We start from the raw sequence: 14,562 nt of genomic DNA, 5'->3' as shown, positions 1-14,562 counted from the left end.
AATCTCAGTCTGGTTTATTGGACAAAGTTTGCACTGGCTGTATTTTTACTTGGAGTAATTATTGCATGTGCCATTGAAGAAGACATGTGGATGTCGCAAGAGCATAGTAATGGGCTTTAGAGCAGAGGTGGGCAAACTATGGCCCATGGGCCACATCCAGCCCACGGGACCAACCTGCCTAGCCCTTGAGCTCCCAGCCAGGGAGGCTAGCCCCGGCCCCTCCCCTGTTGTCACCTCTCCTCCGCAGCCTCAGCTCGTTGTGCCGCCAGACATGCCACCAAACAAACATGATTTCCTTTAGCAGGAAGGTAAAAGAACTTGTTGATTTTCCAGGCAAAGCTGAAAGAAATAACTAGACTGCTGCTGATTCTCAGCTCTTCTTCCTACCTTGATATTTTTCTCTGCTTACGTGTGACTTGTGGCATTTATTGCACAGAACCATTTAACACAAACCATCACCTTTTAAAGGAAAATTCACATGTGCACACACAAAACTAGAAAAGTTATCATTTTGCAAGGAATTGCAGGGGAGGAATTAGTAAGTATCTCTCTCCCAGAATGTATAAATAGGTGGATATAGACTTTCCTAATTCTTGCATTTCTATGCCTTTCTAGCTGCTGTTTTTCCCATTAGTTAGCAGCAAACAGTTTGGAGAGAGTAACGAATAGCATCATAACTCCATGGCCATCTTTTGGCCAGAGTTGTTGCTTGAGTGCCCACTATGGTTGCTCAGAACTTCATAGCCACAGCATGGATAGATTTCAGAACCTCTTGCTCCCAAAACACAGCTACAACCCCTTGAACTTGGGTTGTAAATTCTTTGAGGCAGAGATTGTCTTTTTGTTCTGTGGATGTACAGTACCTAGCACACTGAGTCCTGGTCTAGATCTGTGGCTTTTAGGTGCTACTGCAATACAAACATGATACAAATAAAAACAAGGGAATTTCTGCTGGCAGTATAGGACCTGTGACACACCGTTTTACATTTCAATCCTGCTCAGAAGACAGCTGTGATATAGAAAAACCAGTTTATTCAATTCTGTCTGTTCTGTCTGAAAATACAGCTGAACACGTATGCATTCTACACAGTGAGTAGCAAAGCTTGCCCTTCTGCTATGTGTTCTGAAGTGTGGTGATGTAAAACAAGACAGCAACGTATAATAAGATGCACTGTATCTCTGTTCTCTTGATTTATGTGTTGTGCAGTATAAACAGCTAAAAAAATTCACAATTTATAATGGTTCATACACCTCTTATTGTGTTGAATCATTTCATACTCTCCAAGACACGGTGTGGTAATTATTTTCTCCCCCTCCTACTTGTCCTGTTTAACTTATTCCTGAAATGTATCTCTAAAGTGTGGCCTTTGATGGGTGGCTGCTTCATTGTGTTTATCTTCCTTTTATCGCCAGATGAAGTATTTTTCATGCTTACTTTGGCATTTCATGGACTAATAGAGAAAGATGTCTTGTTTGGGGCAATTTAAAGAACCATAAACAACAAATAACAATGCATCAGAGACACCCTTGCTGAGATTTCTTTAGCCTATATCCAGCTAAGCTGCGAATGAGTTCAGTAGGGCTGACAAAATATTGGGCCAGACCCTCAGTAGTGCCAATCACTCTCTATTGAAGACAATGGAGCTACATTGATTTATGCCAGCTGTCAATCTGGTCCTGAATATTTTTTCTGCACCTCAGTCTCAAGGATGTCAAAATGGAACAAGATCAAGGATGAACATTCTCAACCCTTCAGTTGTCTAGCAGTGGTTGATATTAGGATATGATTTATTCACAGGCTTTGGTCTTTGTTTGCCAGAGTTTTATTATTCTATTTTGTAAGCCCTGGCCCAGATTTTCAGGTGTGACATGGTTGCTCGGCAGCCTATAGCAACCACAAAGGCAGCATTTCAGGCCACTGAAGGATCTCTGTTGCCTACGGGATGCCGCACCACTTATATATGGCCATGGACACCTACACCACTTCACATAAGGCCACCAAAAAGGGGCATGTTCCGTTTCCCTTGAGCTGGAGTGACGGTCTCTTAGCTGGCATCAAAGATGGGGAAAAGAGAAGAGGTTAACTGAGATGGGCTGGAGCTGTTGTTAAAGTCCGATCCGCTGCTGACCTTGTATCACAGTGCTTCAAAACACTGAAAACGGAAAGACTCCACTACAAATCTCCTGAAACAAAATGCACGGGGAGACCCTCCAGCACTAAGCGTCAGTGGATTTGGCACTAATCCACTACTGTTTTGGAAATGTCATTGTAACCCTAAAAGAAACCCCAAGAAGGTATCCAAATATTAATCTAGGGACTTGTCCAGACAAGGGAAATTTGCACTTGGATGTACTTATAGCAATGCAAAACACCCCAGCATAGACAGGGCCTAACGTGCTGGGGTTATATAATATCCCCAAAAGAGTGTGAATTAAAGACACACAGTCCTACCTCTTTGTTAGAAATCCAGAGTTAGCTAACCTGTATAGTCCGCTCTTCTGTTTATAGCCACAGGGAATCTGTTTTTAATGGCTGGGCACTGATTTTTATTCTTGGCAATGTTCCTCAGCTGGTTGAGGGGCAATGATTAAAGAACAACAGACCCAATGTTCCGTAATACACAAAGACTATATAATATTGAATATACCCAACATGCAAGGCCTAGCCCCCTCCCCACACACACACACACACACTGCTTGGTTTCTAAAATTTAGAACACAGTAAGCACCAGTAGAGGGCTCACAAACTATTGAAAGGGATTCTACCCAATTCCTGTAAACTACAGGGTGGGGGAGAAAATCTTTCCCCTTTTCCTTAACTGCAGTCAACTTTCACGACTATGAAATGAGGATCGATACGCAGCTTAGTTAATTAAAGGAGCTGAGGCTGCCATGAATGTGACATGCAAGTTTCTCCTTGATTACTTCCCTCTTTTGCACTTAGCCAGGAACAGGAAATCATTACCATTGCCTTAAAAAAAATCCCACTAACACTCACTCTTGACTCTCTGCTGACTAAAGCCTTGGTCCTCAATCCTGTGATGATGTTTTGCCAAGCAGTGGCACAGATTCATATTTACAGCAAGGTCCCTGTTCACCACTCTGACAGTGCAAAGAACCGTAAGGCAGCCAGGGTGGTATAAAAGGGCCTGATTGTGAATGACAATCAGTCCATTATGCACCTGTTATGATTTGGCTAATGCATGCTCACTGAGACGATATTTCCTCATTTGAAAATGCAATGTATACTATGTATATTAAAATACACCAAGAGGGCATTTTATTTTGCACAGACACTGCAAATGGGCATTAAGCACTTCTCCGGACTCTTTGTGATGTTATGCATTGGATTTGTCTTGTCCATTCTCACCACCTTTGGAGAACATGTAGTACACAGACTGGTCCTACCACGAATCAAAAAGAAATCCAAGCTGAAATACTGGCTCCATACCAGCCAGGTACGTATTCGAGAAGTTCGCTGGTAATTCCATCAAATGTTTCCAGAGCTGTTCAGTAAAAGCCTGATCCAAAGCCACTGAAGTCAATGGACAGACTACCATTGGTTTCAATGGGCATTGTCTCTATTATTAGTAGCTTTGCTGTTCTAACAGAACCTGTTGCAGTTGATGTTGCAAATTTTACCAATGACTTTGGTCGGAGCAGGTACACTATCTCTAGCGCCCCTTCTGTTATTATCAAAGGTAACCAATCAAAGATATATCAGTGTCATTTCTCAGACCAGTCAATCGCTCTTTAATGATGAGGGGGAGGAAGTAGACACTGGGATGGGAACATTTACTCATGGCACTGCAGGTGAAGTTTTCAAAGTAGCCTCCAAGCGGGCTAGGTGGCTCAGAGGTGTGATGATGGCGATGCACATTAGCAAGAGAAGTCCAGACTTCCACATACGCTGCTCAATATACAGCAGCACTGAAAATGAGGGGCCTTATTTTCATTTACATTAAGGCCCCTTAGTAGTGTAAAGAGACCTAGTATATATAAGAATCTAGGCCAACATGTTGGACTAAAAATGGGAAAGAAAACAATGTAGGAAATTATACAATAACACTACCAGTAGATATTGAATAATGCTACAATGTTATCTGGTGTTCGTGTTTAATTTGGTCCTGCCACTGTCAGGAAGTTACAGAAAAGGTCCAGAGAAGGTCAATGATGTTAGAGTTAGGAGGATGCTAGGGACTACATATGAGAGTTTGAGATGAAGATTATTTAACATTGAAAAGAGAAGCATCAGAGGGGACTTGAAGTATTTGCAATTATGAAGTACATAGCGTAAAATGAACCCTCCCCCCCCCAACACACACTTCTTTTTGCTTCTCAATCGCTGCTGTTTTATAACCCAAACACTGCGCAGTTGGCTTTCTGTGCTAGCTGCATTGTGAGACTGCCTTTCCCAAGTTGAGCAGTGTCAGTCCTGTGGTATTACCCCCCCACCCCCCCATCTCTAGCCCTACCACATTCTAGAGGTGATCATCGGAGACATCATGGAAACTCCTGGGCTGTATTTCTGTATACAATTGAGCGAAGGCAGCGTTTGCTGGAACATAGAGATTGCCTCTCTCAATTCTATCAGGTCCTCAGCTGGTGTATCACCATGCAGTATCATTGACCTTAACTGAGCTAAGTCACCTTACACCAACTGAAGATCTTGCCTAGAGTGAACTGCTAGAAGTCCAGTGAGCGACCGACTCCAGCAACAAGTTGTATTTTGTCAGTAGCACAGAGCAAGTTATAAAGGAGAATGGCTGTGGATCTCTGTATCTTATACATCACTAGTCAGGTGAAAGCATTTTGAGGAAGACCTCATTTGATTGTCTGAGGACTGAGTCATTGTTGGAAGGTCCAAATTAAGCAAAGACAACCGTTTATCTATAAAAACTAGAATATGAAAAAAGAGGGGGGAGGGTTGTTGTTCTTCAGTGCGTTTGTTTTCTTAAAGACACACAACTAGTTTGTGTAAAAAGCCTGAACCAAAACCCCTTGAGCTTTGGGACAGTTTGAACTTTAATATGCTACAAACTAGCATGAATTCTAAGTAATATCATGTTTATCAGTACATTGGTTCCCAAGCTTTCTATGCATCTATAAAAATGTGGGTTCACCTCCTTTGGCACTGTGCTTGTAATAAAGTGGGGAAAATATATTTATCTTTCTGCCTTGGGGTCTCTTATCTAATGGATACATTACTTTCTGATACAAGGTCTTTAACGAAGTGTACATTAGGAAATCAACCACTCTTGCTCCAGAAATAGGAGACCTTTCAGACAATGAATATGAGCTGGGCATCGTGTCTGTATCCCTGAATGTGCAAAATAAGAAGCTACATTCAGGTGGATCCCACACAAAGATAGTTGTCTGCCTACCCTCAGAGGTGGGGGCTCTTTTTTCTTGTGTTTAATTACTCCTGTTTCACTTCTTCTAGAGACTGCATCGCGCGTTAAACAGTTCATTCACTGAGGACAAACACCAACCCAAGACAAAACGAGTAGAAAAGAGGTAAGTTGTGTGTGCCTTTTTAAAAAAAGGCTTATTTTGGAACTAGATCTGTTGGAACTGGATATATGACCATGAACTTAAACATCTCCCAGAGATAAAGATAAATCAAGAGAGAAAAATGGTACTTTGACTATTAGCTAATAATATTGTTGCAGGCTGCAGTTCTTTAGATCCCCGAAGAGAAGCAGAAAATGGATATTAGTTTAATACAGAGATACATAGATTCCCTAATATTCTTTAGCCACACTGCAATCATAAATCAAAACCTAGTACCAGCCCCCATGCTCATTACCAGTTGTGAATCTAGGTATACCTTAAGTGTAACTTGTTCTAGTCACAGATATACACCAGCCCTAACATGGTCAAATAGCATGCAGGGCAATCCCTTCTCCCAGGAATCTCAGCTCAGCCCAGGTCACATAGAGCAACTCTACCTTGGGCATTGACTCTAATTAGAGACCAACTCAGAGAGCAAACTCCCCTCCTGTTTGCACAGCTGCATGTCTCCAGAAGCTGTGTCTACACAGAACCTTGCATAACCAAAGACAATATGACAGCACATCTTCCTAAGACTAAACACTTGCTCACACACTAAGAAAAAGAATTTGAAAGACTAGGGTACATCTACACCACAAATGAAGGTGTGATTGTAGTGTGGGCAGGCATACGTGTGCTGGCTTTAATCTAGCACAGGTAACAAGAGTAGTGAAGATTTAGCACACATACCCTGCCATGGGCAGCAGCCTAAAGTCCTCAGTGGGCTCATACTGATAGGACTATCCCATGCCACGATTTCTTCGCTACTGTTTTTTTTTTTAAACCCACCCTAGCTAGGTTAAAACTAGCAAGGATATGGCTACCTGTTACATTCACACCTTCATTTGTGCTATAGACATATCCTTAGTGCAACAGCACCACCTAGTGACCCTGGTTATAACAATACCATCTTTTTGAAGTGGTACTGCTAAGAAATGATCTCTAGATGGCAGCACTGCTTCGTACAGAGGAGTCCAGCTGCAGGGAGCGGCCAAGACAGCACCCTTGCCACTTACAGTGAAAATCTCCCATGAGTCGTGTCCGGGGAAAGATCCGCTCTGTGGTCATGAGCCAAGCACTTACGCATGGGTTTTGTTAAAGTTTGGCGCCACTGAAATGACACCAGGAAAAAATAATTAGTTGATTGACAGATGACGGAGGGTCAGCCTCTACAACGCCCCACATCTGGCCTCCCCCGCACCCCCAGGCGGGCAGGCCACTAGTAAGAAACTGACAATAATCCCCAAGGAAACACAGAACAAAAAGGTCCTTTGCTCCTCCTGGGCTCCCCTTGCCTCTCGTACAGCAATGACCCTCCAGACTTTCTCCTTGGAGGCCCAGCTCCTGCCCAAGCAGCTGGGCTTCAGGGCTTCCTCCCTGGAGTCCTTCCCCCATTCTGGGACTCCACGGGCTGGATCCGTATTCCCAGTGTACCTCCAGACTTTCTACCTGGGGTTTGACTCTCTCCAGGGTCTACTACAGGAGCTGCCTCCTCTCCTGCTGTACTTTCCTTCCCAGCAGAACTCTCCCAGTCCTATATGAAAATCACCCAACTCCTTCTTAGGGGGTGTCTGATAATTGACTCCAGCCATCTGATCAGGATTAGCTGCAGGGCTACCTGATCCACCCCAGGCAAGGTTGCCTGACTCCCCTGGAAGAGCCAGCCAGTATCTCTCTCTACTGGCCACACCCTTCCTCTGTCTTCTCCCCATAACAAACCCAGTTTGACTCCATGGCAGCTTCATACATTCAAAAGCACAACATTCTGAGGCAAAATCTGCTTTCAGAAGCCGAATGGTGCAAAATAAACACCGTGCTTCTCACACTGCCAAGGCCCTGACTCCCATACAGAATGATTAAGGTGGGGGGGGTGGAGGGGAGTCACAAAAGTTGCTTTTTTATATAAAGGCACTTTCGCCATCTCTAATTAGAACCCTGCTAGCAACAAGCCTGTTCAAAAACACTTGTGCTTATCATGCCTTTAACTGCACTGTGGACGAGACCCTGGTGAATTAAATTCAAGGCTCCCAATAACCTGGAACGCAGCTGTAATGAGTCCTAATATTGGAAGGGACAGTGCTGTGCTCCCCAATTAATTAGACAAGAACACTCTCTTATTCCTCCAGGTGGCTGTCCTCTTTCAAATGGTCAGAAAAGGAAAAGAGATGGAATTAACTCGTGTTGTGTTATTTCCCTCGAGACGGGTCCCCTGATATCTTCTTCAGTCATCACTATCAGAAAGGCTCTTTTAACACACTGCCCGCAGGCCTGCACATTCTCACTCTCTGAACTGTAAGGGGTTCCATTTACCCTGGCCTCGAGCACAATACCCGCTTACCTCCAACTCTGAATGGGTGAGCCCATGACAAGCGACTGCCTCCATCCCCTCTTCACACTCCCCACCGCCACAAGCAGCAGTAGTCAAGCCCTGGGAAGGCTCTTCTTGTGTTGGGTTGTAAGAGGCGGGAAAGACAGAGGCAGTCACTCATGAGTGCTCTTCCTAAACACACGCAGAATGCAGGACAAGGCTACCTGCTTCCTCTGGGCTGTTCCTGAGGAGGAGCGCTCCATAGCCTGCGCCAACCAGCTGCCCATTGATTTCTGGGTGTAATCTGAAGTGATGGAGTCATGCTGTGGTTTAAAGCCTGAAATGGATTGGGGCTACTTCTTTCCCCATCCAATACTGCGCCAGTGGAGGGAAAGTGAAGCTCCCAGAGAACAGTTCCTGATTGGATGGTGAATGCCCTGGAGGAGGAATGGCATCAGTGAGATGTCCGCCACAATAGGCCCATCTTCCATTTATTCCTCACAGACTGAGATTGGTCACCTTCCCGTCACACCACGTGCAGCTCACTCTGTTCTTCTTGGCTTTTTCTGGCAGAGGGAGGGATGGCTGACGGTGGCAGAAGGGTTTAAGTTTAAGGGGATTTGCGAAGGTTTTTGCTTGCAGACTCTGTCACATTGCAGTTGGTAAAATGTTTGTATGTACACCTAGGAGCATTAGGATGAGCATGTTTTAATGAACTGAAAGAAACAAACTTAGGAAATGCTTTTAACTTTTCACTCAAGATGAAGTATCAGATCCATAGCCAGTTTTCCTTTTAATAGCAGGCTAGCTAGACAATCCCGTCAGCCCTCCTCAGCTTTGATCCCATATGAAATCAGTGTGACATACTCCGCTTTTTCATGTTCCTGATTTTCACTGGCTCTGGTTTTATTGAGATTGAAGATAAGCCCAAATCACCAAATTGCAATCTGGCTCCAGATTTCTAATGTCTCAACGGCCAGGAGCGTTCAGATGCAAGGGTTTGGTTCAGTCCATTATCAGAATTAGGAGCCAGCTGTAAAAGTCAGATCCAGAACTGGATTTGGATCAAGAAACTCCCAGTGTTTGGGGATTTGGGGGACCTTGGGTTTCAGTTTGGGTCTGTCCCTAAGAAGAATAATTCACCCGTCCACTTCTGTTATAGCAAGTCATTTGGGTGCTCAGGTAAATTTCATTTGCTAAATAAGTCAGTGTCTCTCTCACAAGCAGGCATCTTTAGTAGCTTGGAAACATTCAAGACTGAATCACTGAAGTTCTCTAGTAGCTTAGCCACAGAGGTTTCCAGGCAGTTAGAGAGTCTGGCAGATTGGCTTTGTCTGATCATTTTTGACACCATTTGTGTGCATTTAGGATGCAGTGTCACTGCAAATTTCTCTGCCAGTGGGAGCCACATAATGGAAGTTCCTTATCAGTCTACTTAGCAGCTTAGGAATCAAGTTGACCAAAGAGGCATGGTACAGAGTTTAGTAATCTGAGAAGGGGCCTAAGCACCAGGACTTCTTGAGATCTAGTCATTGCTCTGACATTCACTATGGCCTTAGGCAAATGAACCAGTTCATCATCTGTAAAATTGTGTCTGTAAATGGGACATGATGGTATTTACCTACTTCACTGCGGCCAGGGGAGGATGAATCAGTCATTGTTTTTAAGCTCTTTGAAGATGCAGAGTGCTATATAAATTACTGCATGTTCTGATTTTTCCTCTTCGGCCAAAATGATTTGTGCCGGCCAGAAGGTTAATCAAAATTCAAGCAGGTAGGCTGAGCTTTTTGGAGTTTGAAATGCAGCTCAGCTGTTTAATGGTGGCTATTGCACAGGCGGGGAGTGTTGGGCAGGACTCAGGGAAAGGCCCTCTCTGCAACTGTTATGGTTTCATTTTAACGAGCCATTCTTTGTGCAGGTCCAACGTGGGTAACAGCCAGCACGTGGTGTGGAACGCTGCCAACCCAGGCAACTGTCACCGGAGAAAATACATATGCAGCGAGGAAGGGCAAAACGAAGTGGCCCTCAGACAGCACCAAAACATACCGCTATCCCAACTCAGGGGAGAGGCTCCAGCACCCTTGACAACGAATGGGAAAGCAGATCCCCTGAATATTGCTAGGACCTCAGTGATCCGAGAGCTCACTGAATTAGAGGAGCAGATTCAAGCAATCAAGCAGGAGCTGCAGCTAGCCATGAAGAGAAAATCTGAGCTGGAAGAGTATCAGAGGACAAACAGGACTGCAGAGCCCTAGGCCACCCCACCTCAGGCCCCCTGTATAATTTGCAATGCACTTTTATAAAGCCAGAAAAGAGGCTTGGGAATAAAAGAGCAATATGTTCTTCATAAAGGCTCTGTCCCGCAAAGCGGACGCTGCAAGAGCAGCAGGAAACGTACTCCTGGTTCCTAGAAGGGTTCTGGGTCTTTCATAAGAATGAATCTCTCGTTCGTTCCATGACCATCTAAAGGGTAGCCTCGCACTAGCAGAGCTGCGAGCATCCAGAGCACACCAGTCCTGTTTCCTTCACATAGCACTAAAACAAGAAGTTTCCACTTTTTAGCCCTTTCTGTGCATTAATTAAAAAAAATTCTAGAGTGGTCAGCAGTTCATGTCCCTTGTTGGGGTGTGTGTGTTTGTGTGTGTATATATATATATAGAGAGAGAGAGAGAGAGTAAGTGACAAGTTAAGGGACCTTAGCGAAAGAGAGAATCAGACCTGTCATTTCAAGGGAATTTATTATAAATGCATCTCTCTGAACTGATTTGCCTCTTGGATTCTGAAGATGCGGAGAAGAAGTTTAAGCCATTCAGCAGCTAAATAGATAGTACATCAGCCTAAGTGATAGTGCCGTCAAATAATCTTTATCTAAACAGGATTTCTATTAACTTTTAAATAATGCTTGACAACACACCCCTTGGGACAACAGCCTGTGTGATGTAGACAATGTTTTTATTTAGTATAGGCCATGGAGGCCCAAGAACCGATGGATTATTCCCAGTGCACACCACATCCAGAAGTGGATGGATTCTAATCATCTCATACCTGGCTAGCTTTCAATCTTTTTGCAAAGTAAGCCGTAATTATAGATCTTAATCTAAGTAGGCTTTTTCAAAGCCCTTCTTTAATGACCGATATTTTGGGAGGCGGTGGGGGTGGAGAGGTCCTTGATTAAGATGCTGCTTTGGTGGGTTGAATTCAAGTTGATGTGCCTACAGTCAATCGAGCTAGGGGCTGATATTATATTTAAGCTTTATATTAGGCCTGATTTTCTGCTGTTTAGTCAGCCATCGTTATTTCAGAGTAGCAGTGCTTACATGCATTTTGCTCAGGGTGCACGGCCACAGAGAATCAGGCCCACTGGCCCTGCTCCTGCAATGATCTCTATATGGGAAGACCCTTCACCTGCCCAGAACGTCACAGGGCTCCATGTGCAGGCAGAATGCTTTAAACGTGCAAGAAGGGATTCTGAAAAGCACTCAGTGGCAGCTCAGCTGTCTCCACTCAAGTCAATGGGGGTAAATCAGTGAGAGTTTGACCGTTGACTTCAGAGTGAGCAGAGTGAGGCTAACTCTGAGTGCTTTTGAAAAATCCCACCATAGAAGACCAAGTCCCTGTCCTGGAGAACTGGCTTCTCAAAGGGTGTGATTTCTGGAACTGCTTAGCAGCCATAACTCCAATTGTAGGAAGTGGGAGACACAGGTAACCAGCGTCTCTGAAAATCAGGCCTTACATAAATAAAAACAAATGAGGGACAGGGGAAAGGAGGCAAGCGAAGCGACTGAAGTGATTTATCACACATCACTGCATGACCATGCTCAGTGTCACATGGTCTTACCTTTTAAGCAACCCACACTGTTTTCTTATTTTGCAAAAGAGACAACTGGAAAAGGAAGGATAGAAGCCATCACGGTGACATGAGGAGAATTTTGTTCCACCTGGGCTAGTGACTAGGAATATTTGGATTGAAGGTGCACAGTGAAGCTGTCAGTGGGTGTAGGATCAGGGCCTTGTTTCCTTTCACCATTGAAACTATGTAGGTTAGTGTTTGCACATCCATCAGCTCCAAGTAGCAGTCAGTTTGTCTTTCTAGTTCTTATACACTAGCATGCTGCTGAAAATCTTTGGGTTTACAGCAACGTAGGCTGGCGCTGGCTGAAAGATTCCATCAGGGCTGTTTTGACAGAAAACTGTATTTTTCAATTAAACAAAATCTGTTTGGGAAAAAAAGAGAGAGTCTGCTTTCTGCTGTAAACTTCACATTTGTGGAAAACACCACCACATACCTATACATGTATGCACACCCTGAAATTTCAGCCAAAACCTGAAAAAACTTTATTCGGAAATGCTCCTGGGAGTTGTACTTCATCTGCTTCAAGTGCCCATTCTCCTCTATGGGCCAGGTCATCCTGACAGATCCTATCTCCCATGATGCTCGGCAGTGGCTCAGGTAACACTATGGTGCATTGTGGTACATGTAGTCTGGCCAGGGACCCCATCCCTAGAGGAGAATGGGAACATGAGGCCCCAAACAACTCCTCAGAGGAGAGGCCATGATGGCATTTCCAAAATAAAGCTTTTGGGTTAGTCTTTCCACCAAAAATAAAAACAAAACAAAAAAAACTTGCACAATTTTCTATGGAAAAGGCCCTCGTTTTCCAACCAGTTCTATTAGAGAAACATTTAGACATTTTTAAAAACATTAATAGGGAAAAAACAAAGGCGAACTGAAATGCTTTTGAAATAATTGCATCCTGAATGCTATTTAAATTGCTAAGAGCCAGCATGTGATCCTGACTAGAATCTCACACAAGTTCTTACTCCCATGAGAGCTGCTCACATTGCAAGGGAAAGCGCAGGAAAGGAACAGCTTCTGTGAATCTCCTCCTTACCCAGCCGCAGGGATGGGTGGGGAGTGGGTGGAGCCTTGGCTTTTTCCCACCCCTCCAAGATGCCAGCCCGTGTGTCAGCATTCAGAAGGAAGTACTCTGCAGGAGGTATAGAGCTGGCACATGTTACTGCCCCACCGGAGCAAGGTGAGAACCAGGGACCAGACAGCGACTTGTACCGTCACAGGGCAAAATTTTCAGAAGTGCCTAAGTAACTTAGGAGCCTAAGTCCCATTTCCAAAAGAGACTTAGGCACCTACTGCTCAATGAAAAAATCAGTGTGAATTAGACTTCTAAGTCAATTCTGAATGTGGGACTTAGGAACCTGAGCCATATAGGTGCTCTAGCCCGAAGTCTGGTTCCTGGACTGCTCGGGGACAGTGCAACTGCACTTTACTCAGGGCTTATGGCAAAGCCACAGTTTACCCAAAATCATTAAGACCCAGATCCTGTGACTGCTGAAGCCAACAGTAACACCCCAACTGAATGAGAGCAGTTAGGCCAATGCTGAGCACATCTGAAAAATCCCACCTGTAACTCATAAGATTAGGCTGTGTCGCAGACATATACATTAGCACTAAACTGCCAGTATCCCTTTAAGAGTGAGTTTGGAACAAGGGGACCGTAAGGGGAGAAGAATGGTGGCAGCTGAGTCTAATTAAACTGCTTCCTCCCCCACTTGGATTACTTGGACCGTTGTCCTTGAGGTGGGAGAGGAGTGTTTTCCCCAGTAAAGATTGAAGATTTCATCTCAGGGCACTTTTTCCCCCAAAAAATTATTCCACGCACCTCTGCAGTGATGGACGCAGCTGCCTGAGACATGGCTAGGGTTCAAAGGCAGATCAGGACTCTATATAGGGTAACCAGAAGTCCCGATTTTATAGGGACAGTCCCAATATTTGTGGCTTTTTCTTACATAGGCTCCTATGATCCCGTCCCAGTTTTTCACACTTGCTCTCTGGTCACCCTAACTCTATATGGCATAGCATTCCCAGGGTTTGAAAATTTCAGCCTTGCTAAATGCACAGGCAAGACGTGGTCAGAATGACAATCCCTTTGCTGAGACCTGTGTTTCGAATGCAGACAGGAGCACTTGGGAGAAAAGACATGAGATGCTGAAACCATTTTAGTCTAACCCATCGGAGCAATAAGGGAGTAGAGTAGAAGTGTCAGGGAATTCAAGCTTTGATTAAAGGGTGTCTCAACTTCTGGGTTAACTGAACCTGGATTGCCCCTCCATGCTCCTTTGAGGGCACCCACTTTAGGTTTCAGACTCCCAGCTGTTGTCTCTCCCCCTCCTGACTGGGGTATAAAAGCTGTACAGCCCCGTCTTCTACTGTGATACCCCCAGGAAGCATACCTGCCTAAAAGGCCAGCACTGTGCTTTGTTTTCTCTCTGAAGCCTATGAACAGTGTATTGCCAGCAGTAACAAGGTACCACAGCTCTTTCTAAGCAAGCATGTTTATTCTTAAGGCAAAAGCATTACAGGAAAAAACAAACAAACAAAAAAACAGATTTAAACACACACAAAAGATACCAGGAGTCGTCTTACGGGGTTTTAGTAGGCCAAAGTCTTTCCAACCGTTCTAAAAAGATTGGGCTCCCAACCCCTTGGACAGAAGGTCCTGGATGTCATTGGATCACAAAAAATGCCCTGATTCAGTTTAAACCCAGCGTTTTTATACCAAAAGCCTTTTCTTTTGTCTGTTGGAAAACCCAGTTTGAACTAGTATATACAAGCCTCCCCAGGGGACGGTACTTCTCTGGAAGTCTTTACAACCTAAGTGATTCACTTTAAACACACACACACA

At 44.4% G+C, this 14,562-nt stretch overlaps 1 protein-coding gene across 1 annotated transcript in view; it reads left to right on the top strand.

Moving 5' to 3' along the window:
- Window positions 1-10,116, top strand: part of GRIN3A (glutamate ionotropic receptor NMDA type subunit 3A) — a 92,578-nt gene extending 82,462 nt beyond the window's left edge. The window contains exons 8-10 of the mRNA XM_077816495.1: window positions 3,294-3,458; window positions 5,444-5,517; window positions 9,780-10,116. Of these exons, the coding sequence (XP_077672621.1) occupies window positions 3,294-3,458; window positions 5,444-5,517; window positions 9,780-10,116 (576 nt within the window). The remainder of the gene's footprint in view (window positions 1-3,293; window positions 3,459-5,443; window positions 5,518-9,779) is intronic.
- The last annotated feature ends 4,446 nt before the right edge of the window (window positions 10,117-14,562 follow it).

This window comes from Eretmochelys imbricata, chromosome 5 (assembly GCF_965152235.1).
Source record: "Eretmochelys imbricata isolate rEreImb1 chromosome 5, rEreImb1.hap1, whole genome shotgun sequence".
Taxonomy (NCBI): Eukaryota; Metazoa; Chordata; order Testudines; family Cheloniidae; genus Eretmochelys; species Eretmochelys imbricata.
Note: the sequence above shows the minus strand (reverse complement) of the source record. Positions and strands in the feature narration are given on the sequence as shown.